This window comes from Vidua macroura, chromosome 2, assembly GCF_024509145.1.
Source record: "Vidua macroura isolate BioBank_ID:100142 chromosome 2, ASM2450914v1, whole genome shotgun sequence".
In the NCBI taxonomy this organism is placed as follows: domain Eukaryota; kingdom Metazoa; phylum Chordata; class Aves; order Passeriformes; family Viduidae; genus Vidua; species Vidua macroura.
The window spans coordinates 67,538,052-67,553,735 of NC_071572.1; the positions used below are offsets into that span (position 1 = coordinate 67,538,052).

The 15,684-nt window shown below is 38.1% G+C and overlaps 1 protein-coding gene across 2 annotated transcripts in view; it reads right to left on the minus strand.

The window, feature by feature from the left end:
- Positions 1 to 15,684, minus strand: part of NME7 (NME/NM23 family member 7) — an 88,518-nt gene that overhangs the window by 24,958 nt on the left and 47,876 nt on the right. For both annotated transcript variants that reach the window (XM_053971313.1, XM_053971314.1), the window contains exons 8-10: positions 14,409 to 14,473; positions 13,532 to 13,600; positions 9,774 to 9,875 (exon numbers count right to left, since the gene is read on the minus strand). In XM_053971313.1, the coding sequence (XP_053827288.1) occupies positions 9,774 to 9,875; positions 13,532 to 13,600; positions 14,409 to 14,473 (236 nt within the window). The remainder of the gene's footprint in view (positions 1 to 9,773; positions 9,876 to 13,531; positions 13,601 to 14,408; positions 14,474 to 15,684) is intronic.

The following is a 15,684-nucleotide window of genomic DNA, read 5'->3' on the forward strand; positions in this document are numbered from 1 at the left end:
CCTAAGATACAGTGTGCTCTGCAGCTCCTTTCTTGTTTGGCTGTTACTAGCTCTACTACCAATGCATTGACCAAGCAGAGCCTGAACAAGAAGTCCTCTGGGATAAGGAAAAGAGAAAAGTAAGTCATGCACTTCTAGGAATTGACCATTCATAATCTGCTGACTGAAAAACATGAAGCCTTCTGGGACAGTTATAGCCAACTTCAGGATACTCACAATCACAACATCATCATGGCTGTGATGCCTTGAGAGGCTATCTAGAACAGAGGCTAGACAGTGCTAAAGGAATAAAGTAGGTGTTTATTAAAAGGCCTTCAAAGAATACACCTTGGGCAATACAAGAGCCAGGCTGAGGCTACACCCAGGATGGACAACAGGTCACATGTTTTCACACTTTTATAAGTTTTGGCCCATTTACATATTGGGGTTAATTGTCCAATTACAGCTTCATGTTATGAAGTCCCATCCTCCCAGATTGATCTCCTCAATTCGCTGTTGTTTATACTTTTTGGGCCTGAAGCTGCAATGGTGTCCTTGGTTCTCAGGCTGGAAAAGGATTGTTTTTTTCTAACTAAACTCTGAGGAGAACTTGCTAAAACTTTGTATGAAGTTCAGAGTTATATACTAATACAGTACAGAATCTGGAAAATATGAAAGCTAAAACTTAAGGCATCAGTTGTATGGGTTCTACTGCCCTTTTTCTACATGGTTATAACTTTCTCTATTGCACAATTTCATCAAGCAGCTTTCTGTGTTGACTCTTGCCAACTGCCATCTACAGAGCTCTAGAAAAAGCGCTTGCTGCTCTACCATGTTTTACCTTGATTTTCTTGAAAATTCCACCTTTATTATTTTCTTAATTTTTAGAAAATGAAATATCACTCATATTACCTCATAATGTGAAGTATTTGCAACAGCACAACATAGTCAATATGTTCCAACTAGAGGCTGGGACGAAGTCTAGTAAAGGACAAGGCTATCTACAGTCAACAAAAACCCGAAGAACGCATGTAAGCAAATGCTCCTTATCTATTCAAATTAAAGATTCTACAAACACACAAGGTCACTGTGACCAGAATGCCAAGAAACTAAAGGAGAAAATTGTTGTTTAGTGCAATAATAGTATCATTTTCTTTCCCAGGCAGAGTGACCTCAGAACTTGCCGTATCTTTTGGAAACACTGTTCCCTTTTCTCAAGGAAGAACTAAAGATATAAGCTAGGGGGGTTTTCTGAATGTTTCTTTTCTGGTATTTTATATATTCAAAAACATTGCTGTCCAAGGTAAAAGAGTGATTTGCTGTCTGCTGTAACCAAACAGAACACAAGGGAAGCAAAGAAATCAACCACATAAACTGAAATTAACCCAGACCATCATATTTTCAAAGAGGCTCTTACCTTGCTCTTACCTTTATGGACTGAATATATTAATTAATCTATTCTCAAGAACCTCTGCAACTACAGCAGAACCTTAAATAGAACAGTCCAAAGGAAAAAGAAGGGAGAAAAAAATACTAAAAAAAATGAAAAGAAAGGGAATCACCAAGGTAGACAGACATCCTCTGACTGCAGGAAGACACTACAACCTAAAAGTTCTGATGATCAGCTATTTGTATTACTGACAAAGACTGTTTTCATGAGGGGGATATACTCTAATTTTTAAACAGTATTAAAACCCTCCCACAGGCCAGGTAAATCACATTGTAATCCAGTGCAACTGTGAGAAAGAAGCCCTGGAGAGAACCCTGCAAACTACCTTTGATCAACCTAGCAGTGAAAAATCATGTTGTACATTTGTCTGTACTAGGCTGGTATCACATGATCAGTGGCTATGTTAGAAGCCTACCTCTTTCTCTACAGCAGTGGGAACCAAAACTTCTCCCTTTAATCCATCTAAGATACCTCAGCAGAGATACAACAAAGATACAATATATTGAAATGTATTGATTTTGTATTATTTAGACACAAACCAAGCAAATGCCGAAAGAAACTAGGCAAGTACTTCTAGAACTTTGTATGGTCACTTTTTAAATAAAACAGGAGCGATCAGTATGATCCTAAATCTGTAACACCACCCTGAAGCATAGCATTTATTCAAAGCTTGGAGAAGATATTCCCAGGAAAATCCAGTGGAAACAGGTCTTGCAGAACAAGACCCGCAGATGGACAGTTATTACCAAAACTCTGCACAATCAGAAAAACCCCACCTCCTCAAGGCTGAATAGACAAATTTATGTAACTCACAGCATTTATAAGAATCTTGTGTTCATCACAGTTGCTTAAAATAACCACTTTAGTAACACACACCTACTACTTTGATTTGTGCTCAGTCTGAGTGCAAAGGGAGCCTTTATGATTTCTAAGTCTTCAGTCTTCATTCCCACCTACCTACAGATGCAATTAGTCTTTGTAATTTCAGATCAGACTAAATGTCTTCGTGTGTCTGCAGAGCTTAACAGTACCAAGGCCTTGACAAAAAAAATTGAGTTTTCTTAAAAATTAAATATTCTAGGTGCAGCTTAAACCCTTACCAAAATGGCTAGTCCTGTGATACTTTTCAGGGAAAGGCCCAAACATCCATTTCCAGGATATCCTAGCACATTAGCCATCCTGGAGAGTAACTAGGAGGTCTCCATGGTAGCTCAGCAAGTCAAGGAAGATCAGTAACCAGTGCTGGAAATGCTTTGTGGTATAGCCCTGCTTTCCTTCAGTCTCCGGGCTCATGTTAAGCTTCAGTTCTACTGCTAAAATAGGGCAAGTTATTCCAGCCCAGTACGATGTGAGAGGTACCCTGAAAGAAACATTTGAAAGCCAGAGACAGATTGACATAAGGGAAAAACAGAAATGCAGATGGGAACCTTGAATCTGACACTACTTTCCAGAAGGACATACAGAATCTTTGATAAAATATTGTTAACTTCCTGCAAATGTCCAGAAATCAGTTAAAACCATGTCTTGTCATCAGGGGATACTAAAATATCATAGTGTCAGGTAGCAGAGGAAACTCCAAAAAATCCCATACTACATAGGCTAGAGGGGTTTTGGTAGTCAACTAATTATAAAGAAAGGCATTGGCAGCAACTGGAAATGAGATGCAAATATACTCTTCAGTTCTCTCCCAGAGAGCACAAACACATTCTCTCCAGAGGATGAAAGCAGCAGACTCTCCATTATCATGCCTCTGTGGTGGCAGTGGGCCTGGTAATAGACAATGCAGTATCTTTTATTAACTACTTTACCAAATTACTCAAATTTGGGACCACTGAACTCAAGTCCGGTGACCTCCTCACATCCAGGATGTGTTTAGGCAGCAACAGTTGCATTGATAACACGTTCAAGTTCAGTAGTTCTGGAGCTGCAGACAAGGAGTGGCAGATGAAAGTGTTTTTTTCCAACTGCAACTTTGCCAACATGCCTCAATCATGCTGGATTTAAAGCAGAGTTAGGTTTTGAGGGCTCTGTCAATATTTAGTCTCCTGATGGAGACTGTCAGTCACCACTAATAACAACAAATTTCAATCTAGCCATCAAGAATCAAAGTGAGCCTACAAGCTCCAGCTCCACATGACACTGAACAGCCATCATATGACAGCAACTGTGCAGCAACAATAAGCCACATCTAAAGCAAACCACTTGCAAGGAAAAGGCTCCTCCACTACTACTGCTCTGATTTTTGTTCTAATCTCTGCACAAAGACATATTGCCCTGGGATCCCTCTTGCCATCAAAGGCCTGCCCAAAGAGTAGCTTGGAAGAGACAGTCTGCAACAAACACAGCTCTAAGCTGGTCACCTCTAAACTGTAAGCAGATAGTGTACGCATGCCACTACAAAGCACACACACAGGTGATCAAAGCAAACAGGGCAGAGGGGTAGGGTGGGTGTCAAGGCCTGCCAGACCTCTGCAGTACATATTCAGAAGCAAAAAAGATATCAGGAGAACTTACTATGATCACTGAATTCACGCCTGTTAAAATTACTTATTGGATTCTTGGCTCTCAGCTGCTCCTAGGGCTACACAGAGCTTTGAGAGGAAGAACAAATAATTATCAGTTTTGTTCCTGGTGCAGCCAGTGCAGACTCCATGCATTTTAAACCAGGGAAAGCAACTCACTGCCACAGGTGTGGTGTTTGGCATCCACAGACACAGGCTTGTTGTCTCTGGCAAGAAACTGTAATACTGTTGGAGGTAAATTTCAAATCATACACAAACATACTGACAGTCTAAAACAGTGGTGAGGAGTTGCCTAGTTGCAGTCAGGTTGCAGCTATGGGTCATTAGAACACAGCTATCTCAGCACTTCCTTTCTTCTCGATCCCCTGCCTGTGCACAGACAGTGACATGGAACAAGGCAGGAGAAGTCCTGAACCTACAGATACCTTAGGCTTTATGAATCAGCAGTGCCAGCTCAGAAAAAGGGGGCTGCACTAGAGGGAAGAATCCACCTCTGCGGACAAAAACTACCCTGTCTCCCAATTAAGAGCCCTTAGCTCTGTCTAGAACACTTTTTCATTAGACTTGCAGAGGCTAATGTAGAAATTAAAAACTGAAAAGGCGGAGCCAGATGATTGACCCTAAATAACTTCTAAGCAATTCAATCATGTCTTTCCCATTGCTGGCTTAAACAGCAGGGTATTGTAACTGGTATTGATTGGTCTGTTTGTTACTTTAGCTGGTAACAGTCTGCATCTGAATGAAAGTTTTTATTTTTATTACATGACTCAGACTATCTGAGCAGATAATCAATTATATTAAAATCTCCATTAAAGAGTTAGATTAAAACCATCTTATTTCCCTTGAAAGACATTATGTACTTCATTGTCAATACTCTTATCAGGGCTCACTAAGCTATAGGGAGAATCCACACTGAAATAGCTTTAGAGGTATTACCAGAAAATGAGTACTTGGAAGCTCAAAAATGGCCTTCATATTCCTTTACATCTCCCACTGAGCTATTCTTTATATGATGCAATATGAAAATGTCGTGCTGATAATGTAGCTCTAGGAATGAACATGAATATTTTAGGCCTCACATACACCTATTTTTCAGTGCTATAGATTCACAGGAGGTCTTTAAAAACAAAAATCTTACAGCAACAGTGCTCTTTGGCTCATACTGCTATCCCTGTTTAACTGATGTGATTAACTGAGGCAGAAAGATATTGAACTTTTTGTCCAAGGTCAGAGAGTGAGGTCAGGAATGGAGCTAAAGCAGACTCCAGCTCTTTCAGTTCACTGCTTTGTTTTAAACCATCTAATCTCCCTTTCAGCTCTTTCATGCCAAAGTACAAATGACTTGATACACTGTTACACTTAAAGGTGCAAATCCCCAGTGTAAAAAGAATGCAGGTTAGGATTTAAAGCAAGTGTATGAAAATCCCTTTCAGTCCACAGAAATATTGCAGCACATCCCATCACTTTAATAATATCTCACAACACAAGGGACTTGAGTCATGTTTAGTGTACTGCCAATTCCAAGTAAAAGCTCTTAGGAATACTAAAATTTATGTGGTCAGCCAGGAACATGTAGCTGATGCAGACTCTTGGAATAATGTATTATAACCAACTTTTAAATTTGCATATGAACAAAGTTAAAAAAAAACCAACCAAACAAACAAAAAACCCACCTTAATTTCTACAGCATTTTTCAAGTGTTTTATGAATACTAAATAATCATCTTGACAACTCCATGACAAAATGGTACCAAGCAGTTATCTCAATATAGAAGCTGCACAAAGATGTGAAAACTAAAGCTGTAGCTTCAGACCTAAGAAATAACAAAAGCCTCTAACTGCTCCCAAGGCCAAAAATATACAAACATTAGTGAAATGAAATATCAATGCCAGCAAACTCAAGCGGTGACAGGATTCCCTGGCCATCTTCCCCTTGTTCCCAGGTTTTCCATTACAGATTTTACATCATGGTCCATATTAAAGAAAGCCAAATCAATGCAGAACAGGTTGCTTTCTTTTTCTTCCTTACTTAACTTAAACAAAATAGCTTTCTTCATAATGCACACTGTGCTGGATTTATCCCTACCCCTCCAAGAATTTTCATTCCTTTACAATGAAGGAGAAACACAACTTCATTTCTGTCAGACTTTGGTCCAGTTAGTAACTTTTACTTCCAAGTAATAGTGTGTACTGAAAGTTCAAAAGACACATGTTCTGTAAGAATCAGATTTAATTAACTTTTTAAGTCCTCTTCCTAGCTTTCTAGAACAGCTACCTCTTTGCCATAGATGTAACTTTTCTTTTTTTTCTTTCAATTTTTTTTTCTTTCTTTTCAACTGCACCAGTAGAAACAGAGTGAAATAGCACCCAGCAAAAATGTGTAATTTAAGAACCTACATAGCAAGACTTGATGTGTATTTAAAAAAAAGGCTTAAATGATTCAGACACACCCCAAAAATCAGTGGGACCTGAAGTCATTTCATAAACCTAATTCTTATTTGTAATTTAAATATCTGAACGAAAGTTCTCAATTGCTCATAGGATGTCAGTATTTCAAACCTTATAGTTTTCTGTGCATAGCAGAGTCTGAGGATGCCTCCCCCCTGAAAATCTGCAGTCTTCTGTGACATTCAGAGACCTTTCTGAATAGCTCTTATTAACATTGCAAAGAAATATTTTCAAGATGGGCATCAGTATGACTGCTGGCCTTTTATAGGGGTGCTGCAAAAATAAGTAAAGAGTAAACAGCTGCTTACTATAGCAGATGTGGAGAGAACCTTCCACTTCCAAGGCCCACATATTAGCCACAGAGGCAAACCAGGACAGAGAGGAAGAGGCACAGAGGGACACCAAGAGCAAGGCATACAAGGAGCCTGGGACCTGACTGGAGAGTGCAACTGGAAGACAAGAACAAGCATCAGGACTAGACTACAGAAAGGCTCGAGGTGAGACCACCAATGACACAAAAGAATGAGCTGCATTCCAGGAGCTGAAGCCACGTGTGATTAAAGAGGCTGACAGCTCACCAAGAGTACAGTGAGCCAGGCAGACAGTAGGAAAGTGCCGGTGTACAAGAAGGATGCAAGGAGCAGCAAGATCTGCAGAAAGGCATATATCCTACTGAATGTACTATCTACTGGGGACAAGTGTTCCACAAGCCAGAAATCTGCCACACTGAGCCCTTCAATCAGACCACAGTAATTTTGGGAGTGAGCACATTCAGCATAGCTCCTTCCAGAGAAGTATCTATATCCCACCACCTGCTTTCCAGATCTGATAGGACTTTCACACATGACTACAAACAAGCTCAAATCAGGTTTTTGTTTAGTTGTCTTCCCTACCACAGAGGAGGTTTCAATAAAGTATTTATAAGCTGGTTTATAATGAAGAGTATTTTTAGCAGAGAGCTTTACTGACCTTCAGTGCTAATATACTATTACCCGCTTACATAAAATAGCCCAGAGTTCCAGTTCATTTTTACATTATACACTTGTTATAAATTGTTACCTTACTGAAGTCCAATCCTCAAAATAGAAGAATTCAAATTCTTTCTTCAGCCCTAAACATTCTGCAAAACCAAGAGCAGACTGAAAGGGCTGTTAACAGTCACACCCAGTTCAGATATCTGATGTGCCACAAAGTAATTATTATATTTGTTATGTATTTAAGATATAATTAACAGTATAGGTGATTGGCAAAGATTCATTATATAAGTCAAATTCCAACACCTTTACTCACTTTAAATAGCACTTTGCCTTGAAAGCAATGACAGTGATTTCAATGGCAGATAAGGTACTCTTTAACAGGAACCAAAGTGACCCAAATGGTTCCATTTTTGTAGTGAACTTGTCTTCTCCTGTATTTATGAACAGATTGCACAAACATCAGGATCTAGCATATATAAACAGACAAGTTATAAAGAGATCCAGATCTCTTAATGATAATGCATTATTTGCATGACACTTAGATGTTCCTCAACTACTAGAATATCAGTCAAGTCCAAATTATCTTCATGGTTTGCATATAACCTCTTTCAGTAATGAAACTGCTGTAATGGTTTCTGCTACTCCTATTTTAGACAAATATTATAACCACAAAGCACAGGTGTGAGCCTCTCTGACAATTCCAGTTCGGAATGACAAAAACCAGATACCTTAGCCCCTTTATTCTTGGGGACAAGCTACAAACACTATTTGAAGACACAGATTAATTTCAGGCAATGATTAGTCTTGAGAGCAGCTGCACTTACTGTACATAGGCTTTATGTGATTGGAGAATCAATTAATTTGCAATTTTTACAGAAAACAGTGCACAGAAACTTAACACAGTTGCCTGTCTTCCAAACATACCATTAGTCAAACTGCTCTGAAGTCAGTGTCCAAAACTTACAGCCTGTGCTTCCACTAGAAGCAGACAGGTACTCATTTTCACTTCACAAGTCAGACATTAAACCATTACCAGGGAAACACAAACAGCATCACTAGGTCACTGAGGAGCAAGAGATCTGGGAGACAGGAAATTAGTTCCCTCCTTTGTGGTTTTCTTCTGTTACCCAGAAAAGCCATCAGTTTATACATCCCTCAGTTCCTCAGCTCATTGACTGCTGCTTACACGCATTGTACAGTTATTACAGTTTTTCATGTGAGTAAGGAAAACCAATGAAATTCCCCTTATATAGGAACAATTGTCTTTCATAAGCAAAAGCCACTGTGATGTTTGAAAACATAGATTGATTTTAATGTATCAGGTATTAAACAAGCAGACACATGAAAAGGATGCAATAGGTCCAAATAAAATGACTGCATCTTTGAATGTTTTAAAGACCAGTAACCTTAAACATGGAATTTGAAACAAAACTGAAATCACTATATTGTGTACATTACTACTGATATCCCAACCTACAGTTAAAACTAAGTCAGATAAATGGCTTATGCTCTGTTTAGAAGATGCTAACCCAGTAGAGAAATATTTGAATGTTACCAAACAAAAGAGGCAATAAAGGTTTGGATAATGCCTTTAACCCGTTCTTTCTATAATGAAAACTCTGGATCTGAAGAAAAACATATCCTGAATAACTTGTTCTCCCCTTCAAACATTCATCTGTGTGATTATTTTCCAAGTAGACTGGTGACTTTCCTCAAGTCTGCAACTAAAACATTAAACCATAACAAAAACATACAAATCCTGACCATTGCCTGCATCTTGCCTTACACCTCATTGTTCTTGCGCGTAGAGCAGCCTTCACTGTTTAACAGAAATCTGTAAACTTTTTGAGACGGTACTTACGCCTGTCTTCAAATTGCACACAGTATTACACATACATAATTATACACCTCCAGAAATGAAAAACAAAAGCTAGAAGCAAACAGGTATGAGAACTTTGACACACTTTTTTGTTTGCTTCCTTCTGAAAATCAAAGGAACCTATTATTTCAGTTTCATCCTAGGAGAATGCCACAGACTGCAGTGAATTAACATGTGATCACACTAGCATCCACAAGCAATAACTGTTCATTCCAGGGCTCTGAAGCCTTGCATTATTATATTTGTGAATCTTCTACAGAGATTTTTGCCTAGATAGCTTTCCTTTCACATAAATGTCATCACATTTTATCATCTGGTTTAGGTAAGATCAGAAAGGTTGCTAAAGGATTTGCAAATTGGTCCACCAAGGCCAGTGTTTGACCTCTGTAATAAGGTAACACTGACATGTTTCTAATGAATGCAGCAAGCATGTGGCAGCCATACCACACTTTGACATTTTAATTCACTTAGCACATTGATTTTTTTTATGCTTTATTTATCACTCAAGAAAGTACTTACAGGGTCAGAAGGACCACAGAAGTCTCTGAACACTTTTGAAGGATCAAATTGTCTAATCTCCATTGCTATGCAAGGGCCTGAACACAACTCTGAAACCATCTCCTGGAAGAGAAAGAAGACAGAAAAACAGTTGAACTCTTTGGGTTTCAGCAAGGGTTGTATTTCTCCCCAAAACAGGGCCCAAACTTACAGGACATGAACAATTAAGAAATATGCATTTAGGAAAGTGAGGACGCTAAACAGATACCATTAGTATTCACCACAAAAGAAATGTTTTCCATTTTGCTACTTGGTTTAGAAGGTGGAAATCGAGAAAAATTGGATATTCAGCTTCAACAGGATTCTGAATAGCATATAACAGCATCCATAATACTTTAAATTCTTTTGTAGGTACGTCCTTATTGATCTGGACTAGATTCCACGGCAGCATCTCGTAACTTGTCAAACTAGACTGAATCACTGGAATGCACTTTGCTGGGTTTTAAGCCTGAAAAATCACGCTATGTTCAGCCAGTTCCACAGGCAGCAATGTACTTTCCTACCAGAAGCACAGTGCACAGCCTATATCTGTTTTCAAACATACACTCATTTGATGGCTTTAAGGAATTAAAATGTCTCCTGGGCTTTTGGTTCTCTCTGTTTTCCTCACAGATTACCACAGAAGCTGAAACACACAAGCCAACAGAATCTGTGCCTGTGGTACAACCTGTTAGGGAAAGGGTCTGGCAACATTCTTGTGATGTACTAATACCAGGATCTCAGTTACAGTGAAATCATCTGTTTCCCTGGAGTCTCCAGGAGAGTAAAGAGACATTGTGAGTTCTGTGTGGGTGATGAAGATGGGTCTTAGTTCTCATAAGCTTAAATTAGCTCTGGGCATTAGTGCCAATTTGGAATTTGTTAATTAGAAGTATAGGTTTCACAAGCAGAAAGAATCTATTTTGATGTTCTAGTCTGACTTCCTTTTTTAAATCATGCCCTTATAATTGCATACTTGTCTAGAAATCTAGACAGACAAGTTTTAAACAAATCAAGACATTTAAAGGAATCAGAACCAATGAGGAAAAACGAAAGGACAAAACATGCACAGAAAGTAAGAGAGGACAGGTAAGGACTAGCAAGGTTCTGCAATCATGCCCACCAGCCAAGGCAGATCAAAGATGAACCATGGCAAAGCATACAGAGTGGATGAAAGAGCAGAAGGAAAACAAGAACTAAGTCCTTCTCTTCCTTCTATGAATTGTGACAGAAAATAAATACACAATGACTCTGAGTCAAGCAGCACTCTTCCAAAAGCTGCTATCTCATACTGGATTCCATACTGAGAACGTGTACCTAAGCTCCCCTCTCTGAATTTTATCCAGTGCCTCTATCATCAACAGGATCCTAGGAAATTTAGGTGGAAGTATTCCTTAGAGACATGAAGAGAGTGCAGAGTAGCTTCATGCTCTACAACATAAATAAATATTTTAATTCCAAAAACTGTGTTATCACCAACAGATCCTCTGTTCAAAACAGGTCCCACATATTTGACCCACATATTTCATTCTGCTAAGAAACAGTAAACAGTTCCTCCCTCTTTTATTGTTTCTGTCTCAGCACAAACACCCCACCAGCAACAGTGAACAACATGACCAAAGTTACTCCTGACTCCTTCATTACTGCACAGAGCTGAGACCTGCAGACCAGCTGCCACCAGGTACAGCACAGAGGCAGGTGGCTCTGTGTCAGACAAGCCTGATCTACTTACGCAGCCTCATCAAGTCCAGAGCTGAGACTAAATAGCAGGCAAGGTTTGTCTGGTGAGGCTCCCAGGTACAGCTACATCAAATTTTCTCTGGCAAATAGTTTATTTGTCAAATAGTATGGTTTGTGGTCAGCCACAACCATTCCTGGATGTGGAACAAGCTCAAGGATTTTTGATTAACAAAGTGGATTCTGAGCTGAAATAATCTCACTTATTTTCTCCCATTTTCTATTCTGGCTAGAGTAGGAAATACAAAGCAAAATAGCACAAAAACTAAGCAACAATATGTAAAATCCCATGTAGGTGATACTAACAAAGCTAAAATTTTGGGCAATTGTACCGCTTTCTCTTTTCACAGAGCACTTTATATACAATGTCAAACCTTTATCTGACTGACAAGAAATAATCAGAAGAAATGGAACTACAGTTTTTTAAAAGGATTTCTGGATGCTAGTATCTTTTGTGCTGAGTTATTTTGGAATGATAAATAAAATTTAGATCAAAACAGATGGTTCTGAGTCACATATAGAAGTGGTCATATTCTTTCTCCAATATCCTATTTTGTAACACACTTTCCTTTTTGGACTGCACCAGCAATACCCATTGTTGTTCCAATGTCTGCCTTCTCCAGAACCCTTTACCATCATGGTTAACTTTTCCATGTTTTCCTGCTTCTCAGATATTGAGTGCATGAAAATATTAATTTGATTTCTTTTCAACTGAGTCAATCCAGCACATATAACTTGCAGGATGGAGTCCTAGATTCTCACTTTTCTTGACATCAGCTACAACGCATTTTATTTATTGACTTACCTTGTTTAAATGTCACCTTCCCTTCTGAGTAACTCTCCAATTAAATTATATAACTAAAATTTGCAGCTTGCTAGAGGGTTAGAGATTGTGCAGCCCAAGAGCTGCAGAAAATGGTAGAGAATTTCCCATTTTGTTCAAAGCAGAGACTTTTGCAGCACTACAGGACTCCTCAGGCCCTGAAATACTGGTCAGATACTTCAATTTTTAAATTCTGCCACATACTCACAAATATGACTGTCCAATCTCCCTTTGGTACTTGTCAAAAATTTTGTTCAGAGGAGGCCTTATGAGTATTCCACAATCTGAGAGCGAACTAACAGTACTCCTAACCCGTTTAAAGACAAATCTACAAACCCTGTTGAAGTAAGTTAGACTGAACAATCATAAAGAAGGAAAAAATAATAAAAAATTCATTTTCAGAGTAGTATTAATAAATATGTAGGAAACTTACAATAATGTAACCATTTAAAAATTAAGGATAATTTGCAACATAATAGCATGGCAGTGAAGCTAAACTCGTTACTAGGAGTAAATTACATAGTAAAGTAAAAATTACTATGAGTAAAATGAACCAAAATCCTCTGAGAGAAGGTGATCCAGAAATACAAGCTTATCTTCTTGTATTCCCATTGTTCTATCTGCAACCAGGAAGTTTTATGTGACAGTACAACAAAGCATAATACTGTAGAGAGTCTTAGATGTCCACTGGGATCGCAGCATATCTTAAACTTCTAAAATTTTCTGAATATTTACAGAAGTCAGATGAATAAACTAAAGAATAGCTCAAGATGTCATTAGGAAAGCCTCCAACACAGCAGCCTCATTGTAAATAAAATGATAAATATTTATTTTGGTCCAAGCTACTACTACAATATCCAATCAAACAAAGATGAAGGTGTGATACATTCTCATAGCTCAGCATCAGTAAAATAACTTTTCTGGGGGAAGCTGGGTACATGATTCTGTTATATTTTACAAATTCCTTGGCTGAACAATTTTCAAGAAAGGCTCTCCTCAATTTTGACACACATAACGCAATTCTCACAACAAATTAATTTATTTGAGGACAGACTAGAACTGCTCAATACCAGGTTCATAAAAGAAACCACATCACAATCCCAAGCAATAAGAAATGTGGTAATTTCCTCACTTGAGCATATTTTATTTTTAATCAGATTATTGTTAAACTTACGCTTACCAGGTATTCAGGGACAACACCTTTGTAAATCTCATAAAATTCTTCCACATTTGGACGCTCCATGTTGAACTAAGAAAACCAAAACATTAGTCAGTCTGAATTAAACAGCAACAGGAATATACAGACACCCCTTCTTAACAAGCAAACATTCAGAATCCTCTAAATTTTACTAGGTAAAAGGAATGGCTTTACTACTGCGATATGAAGTTTGTCAGCAACTTAGTCAGTGATGGCACAGGCAACATAGCACACAGTATCTTTTTCCACACCAAATACAAGTAGACAATGCAGTGTTGGCTGATCCCACTAAGAAAGGAGCTATTCTTCATTAGTGATAGGGATTTGAGTGACAGGAGAATGTCAGTTCTTGAGACTTTCACCACAACTGAAGAGCAGGACTCTTGAGAACAATCTCTGTGCCAAATTCCTTTAACTGCTAAGGGTATTCAGGGTGTCAAAATCCCTTAAGTACCTTTAAAAATATTCCCTATAATTCTAATATACTAAATATATATTTAAAAAAAAAAGGAAGGATATTAACAACAGTTTCATTAATCTTAGCTAGTACATTTTGTAAAGATATCTCAAATTGCTCCAGAAGAGACAGATATAATTACCTCCTCTGCTAACTATAGGGAAACTCAGATACAGAAAAGTGAAATGTCTTGGCTCAAGGTCACCAAGCAAACAGAAACAGATTAGCTGATCAGTCAGATACTAAACCACAAATTTCACAAGGACAATGCTCATCCCAAAACACAGCAACAGTTTGCACAAGGGTTTTATACTACAGGAAGGAATCTGTACACAGCTACGACATAAATACAGCAGTACTCTAACTTCTGTTTATCACAAAAACACACAAAAGGAAACCTACCATCTGCAAAGCTGAGATCTCAAATCCTTCCTTAAGGATGGCTTTTATAATCTGCCCAGAAAGCCCTGAAGAAACATGGAAAATACAGTATTTAATTTCAAAAAGCAGATTTTACAACTAAAAGGTATTATGCCAATATACTGCTTATTCTCAAACTGAAAAAACAGTGTTTGTGTAATACTTGAGAGGAAGCAGAGAACAGAGCTGAGTTCACACACTCTATGTTCTATATGAGCTTACATGTAGATGGTTACAAATAATTAAATTCCATGCAGCTGTTGAAAAGCATTTCTACCAAAAAAGGTAACTAGTGAAGCCTTTGCTTTTCTCAGATCAACTGCAAAACACCCAGTTGCTGCAAGACCAAGATTTATATTTTTAATGAATACCCATTAGCAATACTGATGCTAAATCAGTCATCAATTCAGAGCACCAGCTGTCTTTTTCTTTTTGTAGGTCCTGCTTTAAGCCAGAAACAATGGAGGATGGTAACAAATGTTGCCAATAAACTAGCACAGGAGTTCATGTCTTCTATGGGAAAAACCCATTTACCATATTCTATGCAAAATAACCAATTCCTTCAAAGTGTATAGCTCACAAATATGCCCTTGCTCATGATACTGCTTGCTTATTATCTCCAGAACACATCCTCAAAGACTGAATGACATTGTAAAACAAAAGATGGAACTTCAGGAAACAAGAATCACTGATTTTCCACTGGATGTGTATTTTAGATTTGCCTGTGCTTATAAGATCAGACCATTTTGAAGATTATGTCAGCCAAGCACAGTACTCTGTGTGAGTGAATTTCACAGAATCTTTGTTTTTTATAGAACACAAATGCCTGTCCGCTAATACAATTTGTGAGAAAATACAAATTTCTGGACATTTATCTAGAAAAGAATTAATCACAGAAGAATACCCTGTAACAAATGACAACAGCAGGATGTGACTTCTGGTCATCAGATCCTTTTATTATGTAGTCTTTAAACTGCAGGATATTTAGCACTGCATAAATCTAGAAGATGAGAATAAAACAAAGCTAGTATGGGAGTTATAGCATGCTTGAGATACAGCCTACTAATACCTGTGGCATAGGACTGGGGAGCTTCCTACCACATTAAAAGGTCAGTGGAAGCTCTTGAGTAAATGAGACAGGTTTGAAAGGCTTTCAAAAATTGTATTTACAAATGAAAATGAAAAAAAAACCCTCATCTTTGAAGTATTTGCTATCATATTTTCACACTAAGGTTTGTGTAGAAAAGCCTTCCTTCTA